The 10,370-nt window shown below is 53.0% G+C and overlaps 1 protein-coding gene across 1 annotated transcript in view; it reads left to right on the top strand.

Annotated features, from left to right (window-relative positions):
- The first annotated feature begins 933 nt into the window (after positions 1-933).
- The window catches only part of LOC142497610 (myotubularin-related protein 12-like), a 58,964-nt gene continuing 49,527 nt past the window's right edge, over positions 934-10,370 (top strand). The window contains exon 1 of the mRNA XM_075606081.1: positions 934-996. Coding sequence (XP_075462196.1) covers positions 934-996 — 63 coding nt within the window. The remainder of the gene's footprint in view (positions 997-10,370) is intronic.

Below are 10,370 nucleotides of genomic sequence, written 5' to 3'. Positions count from 1 at the left end.
GCGTTGCTCCACCTATAAGTTATGATTAAGGGATGCTGCCATAACGTGATTATCTGGATCAAAACACTCATTGGCGCTGCTTGTACTGAATCAGCTTCAGAATAAGGCTGTGCCTATAATGCCGGCGATGGCGTCACCGGCGAAAGTTATGTTTCGCCAGGCAGCGGCGTCGCGGGATTCCGGCAATTTGATTTGTTCAGGGGCCGTCACGTGATAGCCCTTGAAAAATCAAATTTGGCTGGCTTCAGGTTTTCGCGACGGCGATGTATTTGTTTTCAGGCGACATCGCGTCGCCTGCACTATAAGCGCGGCCTAAGATTAGAGATCAATAAGGCTTTTGGAAAGCAAGATTTTTAGTGTACTGCAGTGTCAATTCACTTATACAAATCCTTCTCACATACGCCCAACTTAATTTGAAGTTGGTTAAGTTAGTATCTTCTCTATCATACCTTCTGGGATCAATTCACTAGGCAAAAAAAGGTAGTGGAATAAAATTAGGTTTACTTAGGTAAACCCGCGTATACACGCATGAAATACAAAAGAAAGTTGAAATACACCTTGGGGGTGAAAACTAACCTCAACTAAGTGCAGGCCGCCTGCTTCAGGAAGGCTTACCCTGTCTGCTCCATGTCCAGGAACACACACTACTCTTTTTGGGAGAGTCACGGTGCTCTCCCCACTGCAGAACTTGTTCTCAGCTAGGCTAGGCTTCTCCGGCACCTCAATGCCTAGTGCTTTGCTTTTGCGCTCAAAGCACCTTGGAGAAGCCTGCCAGCGCTTCACTGGACCAAGTCCCATGATTGCACTGTGAGACTGAGAGAGAGCTCTCTGATCGGGCAGTCCCTTACATAGACCTCGGTGTCCTATGTCTAACACGTAAGAGAGATTAGCTACTAATCAGAGTGTGGGAATTTTTCCCACCAGCCAATCAGAATGGGACTCGCCTGGCTGCTGATGTCAGAGGAGGGGGTGTGCAAAGCCGGCTTGAAAAAACGGGTGAGTGGGAAATATGAATTAGCCAATGGGAAACGTGCCCACGAGCAGCATCTTCTCCCCAGCTAACCCATTGCCACCCCCTGGGCAGGCTCCACCAGGTCTGGCAGTCACAAAGGGGCCCCAGTGTGGTGCCCCCTGTTCTCTGGACCTAGCACTTGGTCTTTCCCGCTCACCAACCAGTTTTCTCACCTCTGGACATCCTTTCTCCTTTGAACTCTGAAGTCTATGCAGACATCCTGGCACCTATGTATATGCCGGGCTGACTGCATAGACATTTATACAGAATGTAGAAAACATTATAAAACATACTTTAATAAAGTATAGACCTTGGGGAACCTTATACCTGTGATGGAAAGGGTCTGGGATACCTGGGGTCGAAAACCAGAATTCAGGGGGTCACTGGAGCCCTGGTGTAATTCACATCGCGTACCTGCAAATCATGTCTGCACGTGTGGGAGAATTACTGGACCTTCGGTACCTTTGTCCCCTGAACTCCTGCAAACACAAGGAATACATTTCTACCCAAATATCCCACCTAAAACTTACACTCCCGAAGTTGTATGTCTCTAGGGCAAGGGGAACAGGTAAAGCCCAAAACCAAGACATGTTTTTACTTTGCATTGCATGGGACTTCCATAATACACCCTGTCTTCATCTGCAGACCGGTTCCCGCAACTCATACACTATTTGCGGGTAACATAACAGTACTACCGGCTACTCCGGTCAGCATCATTTAATACACTTTTTAACCCTAGTTGCTTCCCAATATCCACCCTTAATCTGCTCCCAAAGTCCCTGCCCTGTAGCTATATCCTAACAGGAATCCTAACTACACCTGGCATCCCTAGCTTACATTCCTGCAGGGGACCGTAAAATGGGAACAGAAATACAGAAATTCTCCCCCCCTCTCTCTCCCTTCTCCCCCCCTCTCTCTCCCTTCTCCCCCCCTCTCTCTCCCTTCTCCCCCCTCTCTCTCCCTTCTCCCCCCCTCTCTCCCTTCTCCCCCCTCTCTCTCTCCCTTCTCCCCCCTCTCTCTCTCCCTTCTCCCCGCCTCTCTCTCTCCCTTCTCCCCGCCTCTCTCCATTCTCCCCGCCTCTCTCTCTCCCTTCTCCCCCTCTCTCTCTCCCTTCTCCCCCCCTCTCTCTCCCTTCTCCCCCTCTCTCTCTCCCTTATCCCCCCCTCTCTCTCTCCCTTCCCCCCCTCTCTCTCCCTTCTCCCCCTATCTCTCTCCCTTCTCCCCCCTCTCTCTCTCCCATCTCCCCCCCTCTCTCTCTCCCATCTCCCCCCCTCTCTCTCTCCCATCTCCCCCCCTCTCTCTCTCTCTTCTCCACCCCTCTCTCTCTCCCTTCTCCCCCCCTCTCTCCCTTCTCCCCACCTCTCTCCCTTCTCCCCGCCTCTCTCTCTCCCTTCTCCCCCCTCTCTCTCTCTCTCCCTTCTCCCCCTCTCTCTCTCTCTCCCTTCTCCCCCCTCTCTCTCTCCCTTCTCCCACCTCTCTCTCTCCCTTCTCCCCCCCTCTCTCTCTCCCTTCTCCCCCCCTCTCTCTCTCCCTTCTCCCCCCTCTCTCTCTCCCTTCTCCCCCCCCCTTCCCTCCCCTCTCTCTCTCCTTTCCCCCCCTCCCTCCCCCCTCTCTCTCTCCCTTCTCCCCCCTCTCTCTCCCTTCTCCCCCTCTCTCTCTCCCTTCTCCCCCCCCCCCTTCCCTCCCCTCTCTCTCTCCCTTCTCCCCCTCACCCTCTACCTTCTCCCCCTCACTCTCTACCTTCTCCCCCCTCTCTCTCTCCCTTCTCCCCGCCTCTCTCTCCCTTCTCCCCGCCTCTCTCTCCCTTCTCCCCCCTCTCTCTCTCCCTTCTCCCCCCTCTCTCTCTCCCTTCTCCCCCCATCTCTCTCCCTTCTCCCCCCTCTCTCTCCCTTCTCCCCCCTCTCTCTCTCCCTTCTCCCCCCTCTCTCTCTCCCTTCCCCCCTCTCTCTCCTTTCTCCCCCTATCTCTCTCCCTTCTCCCCCCCTCTCTCCCATCTCCCCCCTCTCTCTCTTCTCCCCCCTCTCCCTCCCCCTTCTCCCCCTCTCTCCCCCTTCTCCCCCTCTCTCCCTTCTCCCCCCTCTCTCTCTCCCTTCTCCCCCCCTCTCTCTCTCCCTTCTCCCCCCCTTCTCTCTCCCTTCTCCCCTCCTCTCTCCCTTCTCCCCTGCTTTCTTCCCTTCTCCCCCCTCTCTCTCTCCCTTCTCCCCCCTCTCTCTCCCCCCCACCACACCACTCCGTTTGCCCCCCCACAGCAGCAGCCCGTTTGCCCCCCCCCCACCCCAGCAGCAACCTGTTTGCCCCCCCCACCCCACCAACAACCCGTTTGCCCCCCCACCCCAGCAACAACCCGTTTGCCCCCCCCACCACCCCAGCAGCAGCCCGTTTGCCCCACCCACCACCACCCCAGCAGCAGCCCGTTTACCCCACCCACCACCACCCCAGCAGCAGCCCGTTTGCCCCACCCACCACCACCCCAGCAGCAGCCCGTTTGCCCCACCCACCACCACCCCAGCAGCAGCCCGTTTGCCCCCCCCCCACCACCGCAGCAGTAGTCCGTTTGCCCCCCCCCACCACACCAGCAGTAGTCCGTTTGCACCCCCCCCCCCTTTCCACTTCTCTCTGCTCCCTCTCGGCTAAAAATTTAATGTTGTGTGTGACAGGAGGAGAACACGCCCTCCATTGGTCAGAGCAGGGTCATGTGACCCTACTCCCAGCACTAAAGTATCTCTCCCTTGTCTCCCCAAGCACAACGCTTGGGAGAGCGTGTGTGCACGCGCATGAGAGCGCGAGCACAGCGGGAGAGGGGATGTGCTGACCTGCATAGCGAGCTCAGCGCCAGCGGGGACAGCCTAAGTCAGACACGAGGACCAAGTTCTGAGAATTGAACGTAGCGGTCACGGCTGGGAACTGAAGCCGAAAAGAGGACCAGGAGAACCATATCGTATATCCCGGTCAGGGTAAGCTCATCCAAGCAGGCGCCCTGCCCCTAGGAAAGCCTAGATTTTTTTCCCCAGACCCCCAACAAGTGTATTTTTAATTCTTCTTCTTGTACGTGGGTTTACCAAAATAAACACAATTTGTTTTTACTACCTTGTTTTGCCTAATGTATGATCCCGGTAACATATAAATGGTGTTAAAAGTACCTGGTCTCCCGTGACACTGTAATTAAATGAAAAAGAAATTGAGAATTATTGTAAATTGAATATTTTTCAGCGATAACTTTGCTTTAAAAAAAATGTTGTTTGGGGTAAAAGACCTTCTATAAAAAAAGGATTTTTTTCGGTAGAATGTAAAATGGTTTCATATGAAAAATATGTTTGTTTCTTGTGAATTTATTGTCTTTTCACCCCATTCAAGAAAGTAGTGTTTTTAAAAGTCTCCTCAGTGAACCCCAGCTAGACAAGATTATGGGTACGTCCACTTAAATTAAGTGCATTAATATGTTTTTTGTTAGTTTACTTTGTCTAAAATCTAGTGTGATCAAAGGTTCCTTGAGTAGAGGAGGATAACCATGCATTTGTATACCTACTGCCAAAGAACAAATATGTATGGAACATCTCTGCAATTCTATATGGGGCTAAAAGCCTTCGGGGTAGACCCAACGAGCTAACGGAGCTCTGGATCTACCCCTCAGTGCAGTAGTGAGTGGAATGTAGCTTCTGTTACCCCGTGAACTGTTGGTGCACTTTGTTGAGGTACCTGCCGAGTACTCCAGTACTCGGTGAAGCCGACTTAGCAATGAGGATCCGTCTGATCCAGCGACATGGCTCTCCGCAATGGCGTCCACCGCTGCATTGGGTGGACTCCGGTAGGAGGGTCTCACCTTTAAGAGTCTTTGATAACACCGCAGTGGTCTGGTCCCAGACCACAGGGCGCTATCATCGCGCAGCGTTTTCACTGTGTCACTGACACTACAGTAATATGGGGAAGCGTCCCTATCTAAGGGCTTTCCCTGCAGCAGCCACGAGCTACACGTGATTGGGGCCTATCTGGAACCTAAGGGGGTTCTCTGGCCTAATCTGAGTGCCACTGTCACTCAGACACTACCTTCCCCTTGTCTGTCCTTGCTCCAACTGACTAGCGTGGCTTCAAGTGCGCAAAATGTATCTCTTCTCCTCAGAGGATCCTAACAGCCCTATTGGCTGAGCTGCGCCCTTTACCCTATGCCCCAAAGCACTATGGGGCTTGTAGTTCCCATGCGGAGACTGTATGTAATGGCCGCCGCAACTGTGAAGCCTCTGAAACTTGTAATGGCCGCCGGTTGCTTGCTGCACATGCGTGAGCCTCCCTGACATGGCGGCATCATTTACCGCCGCGAGTCTCTGGCGACCCGCTCGCCCGCATTGACCTCCCCGCACCCGCGATACCTGTGCCGGGTCCACCTGCCATTCCGGCAGCACCAACACCTCTCTGCAGCGCGCCCGCAGCCTCAACAGCCTCCCCCTTCCCCGCAGCGGAGGTAAAGGGGGGTGGGGGGGTAAAGGGGACACGGCTACCCATAATGACACTATCATTTTTCGAATAGTTCAGAATCAGGACAAGTGCACAAAAACATACACATGGTGTGTGTAAAACATGTTTCAGGACTCAAATGATGTTTTCAAATATTTCTGAAACAGCAAAATGACATTGGTCAGGTGTCTGCTACAGTAAGTGGGACAGCCCTTATCATGTAGTATGAGTATACAGATCAATCATTTCCAATGCATACTGTGCCATATCTGACAAGTGAATGTATTCATTGAAATGATCTTCAGGATAGTACAATTTGAGTTTCCCTGCTAAAAACAAATGGCTGCAGGGTGGCACTGCAGAGTAACTACTGCTTTTTATTTTCACACCTAGAAAACTATTACCCTTTTTTATTTACAAGCTTACAATTTCATATTATTTTTTTAATTAAAAAACGGGATTTTCATTTAGAAATGTCCTTCTCACATACGCCCAACTTAATTTGAAGTTGGTTAAGTTAGTATCTTCTCTATCATACCTTCTGGGATCAATTCACTAGGCAAAAAAAAGGTAGTGGAATAAAATGAGGTTTATTTGGGTAAACCCACGTACACACACATGAAATACAAAAGAAAGCTGAAATACACCTTGGGGGTGAAAACTAACCTCAACTAAGTGCAGGGCACCTGCTTCAGGAAGGCTTACCCTGTCTGCTCCATGTCCAGGAACACACAGTACTCTTTTTGGGAGAGCCACGGTGCTCTCCCCACTGCAGAACTTGTTCTCGGCTAGGCTAGGCTTCTCCGGCACCTCAATGCCTAGTGCTTTGCTTTTGCGCTCAAAGCACCTTGGAGAAGCCTGCCAGCGCTTCACTGGACCAAGTCCCATGATTGCACTGTGAGACTGAGAGAGAGCTCTCTGATCGGGCAGTCCCTTACATAGACCTCGGTGTCCTATGTCTAACACGTAAGAGAGATTAGATACCAATCAGAGCGTGTGGTGCCCCCTGTTCTCTGGACCTAGCACTTAGTCTTTCCCGCTCACCAACCAGTTTTCTCACCTCTGGACATCCTTTCTCCTTTGAACTCTGATGTCTATGCAGACATCCTGGCACCTATGTATATGCCGGGCTGACTGCATAGACATTTATACAGAATGTAGAAAACATTATAAAACATACTTTAATAAAGTATAGACCTTGGGGAACCTTATACCTGTGATGGAAAGGGTCTGGGATACCTGGGCTCGAAAACCAGAATTCAGGGGGTCACTGGAACCCCGGTGTAATTCACATCGCGTACCTGCAAATCATGTCTGCACGTCTGGGAGAATTACTGGACCTTCGGTACCTTTGTCCCCCGAACTCCTGAAAACACAAGGAATACATTTCTACCCAAATATCCCACCTAAAACTTACACTCCCGAAGTTGTATGTCTCTAGGGCAAGGGGAACAGGTAAAGCCCAAAACCAAGACATGTTTTTACTTTGCATTGCATGGGACTTCCATAATACACCCTGTCTTCATCTGCAGACCGGTACCCGCAACTCATACACTATTTGCGGGTAACATAACAGTACTACCGGCTACTCCGGTCAGCATCATTTAATACACTTTTTAACCCTAGTTGCTTCCCAATATCCACCCTTAATCTGCTCCCAAAGTCCCTGCCCTGTAGCTATTTCCTAACAGGAATCCTAACTACACCTGGCATCCCTAGCTTACGTTCCTGCAGGGGACCGTAAAATGGGAACAGAAATACAGGAAAATACATCAAGGTGCACAACTAGACCCAAGAGCTGACACTTCAGCCCTTGACATACGTTTTTTAGGGGCAGCCAGCCGGGCTTCACCTTTATTAAGGAAGGCTGGCTACCCCCTACCATCACAACAGCACTGCCAATTTGAATATCAAAAATGAAATATATATAAATCCCTAATAGAAAAACAACAGCTTTTTTTTCTAGTTGTGTAATTTGTCATATTTATGTTGTCCTGTCATATATAAATATATATAACTAATGTCAGGCAGCCATCCTGTCAACAGTCATCTCACTGGGGTTACCTAATTATATGAGCTCTGCTAAATAAACTTTACGAAAAATAAACCATACATATAAAAATACCAAGGACAACATAAATATTACAAATTACATAACTAGGGGAAAAAACCTGTTATTTTTCTATGAGAGGAAATACTTTGAGTGCATTTATATGCATGTGGACAGTCCGTGTATATACAAACAGTCCGTATCCGTGCAGGTGGTAGCAGCTATCGTCAATCAAGAGTGAGATTCAGCCGTATTAACTCTGAGGTGTAATTAATTTATGAAAAAGAAACCATACCGATAAAAATAATAAGCGGGGGCAGGACAACATAAATATGTTACAAATAACACACAAAAAAACAAACCAGTTTTCTATTGGAGAGGAAATAGGATGGTGTCAAATATCATATGTCCTGTCCACGGGGTATCCTGAGCCGGCATGACATGCCCCCTCCTCTGACGTCAGCCAAGAGACGGGCCCCTGTTTCTATTGGCTTGTGGGATAGGGTTCCCACGCTCTGATTGGTCGCTCCTCCTACCTCCATGCTTAGGATAGCTTAGCGGAGTGTATGTAAGGAGACGGCCGAGGCAGAGAACCAGACCATCTTGTGTCGATGAAGCTAGGGCGGGCTTTTCAAAGTTGCTCTGTTGCAAATGACAGAGCAACCGGCTTCGTTTTGAAGCTAGGAAAGTCTGCCTTGCAGAGACTAAGGCCTGGGACATAGTAGGATCAGCCTTGCTGACCCGTGCTGAGGCGCGCTCACGCTCAGCACTGAGCCCCTGCAGCCGCAATGAGAGCGGCCTTAGCAGGGGCTCGCGCACGCTTCCGGAAGCGTGTGTCTTACCTAAATTTTAGATTTGGCGCTCGCCGGAGTGCAGGTCCGGTCACGTAAGTGGTTCGTTCACCCAATGAGGGCGAACCAGCTCCGTGACGTCACTGGCCCGCCCCCAGACACACCCACGGACGGCGCGCGCTCTAAGGCCAGGGAAAGCGGTGCTTTCCCTGAGCCTCAGTGCGCCTCCGCACGGGCAAAGTGTCTATGCCCGAGGCCTAAGGCTGAGTCCACGCTGCTGCTGAGCTCGCTCATGCTTGGAGAGCGGTGATGTCACCAGCTCTCCAAACATGAGCGATCGCTGTCCTGCAACATTTTTAGAGCAGGAGCGGGGGGCGTGGCTATTACGGGAGGGGGCGTGTCATTGGCTGTATAGGGGCTGTCTGTGTTTCTGTGTGTGTCTGTCTCTCTCCCCCCCATTGCGCTCTCTCCCCCCCCCATTGCGCTCTCTCCTCCCCCCCCCCTTTGCGCTCTCTCTCCCCCCATTGCTCTCTCCCTTCTCCCCCCCTCTCTCTCTCCCTTCTCCCCCCTCTCTCTCCCTTCTCCCCCCTCTCTCTCTCCCTTCTCCCCCCCTCTCTCTCTCCCTTCTCCCCCCCTCTCTCTCTCCCTTCTCCCCCTCTCTCTCTCCCTTCTCCCCCCCTCTCTCTCCCTTCTCCCACCCTCTCTCTCTCCCTTCTCCCCGCCTCTCTCTCTTCTCCCTTCTCCCCGCCTCTCTCTCTTCTCCCTTCTCCCCGCCTCTCTCTCTTCTCCCTTCTCCCTGCCTCTCTCTTTCCCTTCTCCCCGCCTCTCTCTTTCCCTTCTCCCCGCCTCTCTCTCTCTCCCTTCTCCCCCCTCTCTCTCCCTTCTCCCCCCCTCTCTATCCCTTCTCCCCCCTCTCTCTCCTTTCTCCCCCCTCTCTCTCTCCCTTCTCCCCCCCTTCCCTTCTCCCCCCTCTTTCTCTCCCTCCCCCTCTCTCTCTCTCCCTTCTCCCCCTTCTCCCCCCCCTTCCCTTCTCCCCCTCTCTCTCTCCCTTCCCCCCCCTCTCTCTCCCTTCTCCCCTCCCTCTCTCCCTTCTCCCCCCTCTCCCCTCCCTCTCTCCCTTCTCCCCCCTCTCTCTGTCTCCCTTCCCCCTCTCTCTCCCTTCTCCCCCCTCTCTCTCTCCCTTCCCCCCCTCTCTCTCCCTTCTCCCCCTATCTCTCTCCCTTCTCCCCCCCCTCTCTCTCTCCCATCTCCCCCCTCTCTCTCTCCCATCTCCCCCCCTCTCTCTCACCCATCTCCCCCCCTCTCTCTCTCTCCCTTCTCCCCCCCTCTCTCCCTTCTCCCCCCCTCTCTCCCTTCTCCCCCCCTCTCTCTCTCCCTTCTCCCCCCCCCTCTCTCTCTCCCTTCTCCCCCCTCTCTCTCTCCCTTCTCCCCCCCTCTCTCTCTCTCCCTTCTCCCCCCACTCTCTCTCCCTTCTCCCCCTCTCTCTCTCCCTTCTCCCCCCCTCTCTCTCTCCCTTCTCCCCCCTCTCTCTCTCCCTTCTCCCCCTCTCTCTCCCTTCTCCCCCCCTCTCTCTCTCCCTTCTCCCCCCTCTCTCTCTCCCTTCTCCCCCCCTCTCTCCCTCCCTTCTCCCCCTCTCTCTCTCCCTTCTCCCCCCCTCTCTCCCTCCCTTCTCCCCCTCTCTCTCTCCCTTCTCCCCCCCTCTCTCTCTCCCTTCTCCCCCCTCTCTCTCTCCCTTCTCCCCCCCTCTCTATCCCTTCTCCCCCCTCTCTCTCTCCCTTCTCCCCCTCTCTCTCCCTTCTCCCCCCTCTCTCTCCCTTCTCCCCCCTTCCCTTCTCCCCCCTCTTTCTCTCCCTCCCCCCTCTCTCTCTCCCTTCTCCCCCTTCTCCCCCCCCTTCCCTTCTCCCCCTCTCTCACCCTTCCCCCCCTCTCTCTCCCTTCTCCCCTCCCTCTCTCCCTTCTCCCCCCTCTCCCCTCCCTCTCTCCCTTCTCCCCCCTCTCTCTGTCTCCCTTCCCCCCTCTCTCTCTCCCTTCTCCCCCCTCTCTCTCTCTCCCTTCTCCCCCTCTCTCT

This window comes from Ascaphus truei, chromosome 1, assembly GCF_040206685.1.
Source record: "Ascaphus truei isolate aAscTru1 chromosome 1, aAscTru1.hap1, whole genome shotgun sequence".
NCBI classification, from domain to species: domain Eukaryota; kingdom Metazoa; phylum Chordata; class Amphibia; order Anura; family Ascaphidae; genus Ascaphus; species Ascaphus truei.
This window is presented reverse-complemented; position numbering and strand designations above follow the sequence as displayed.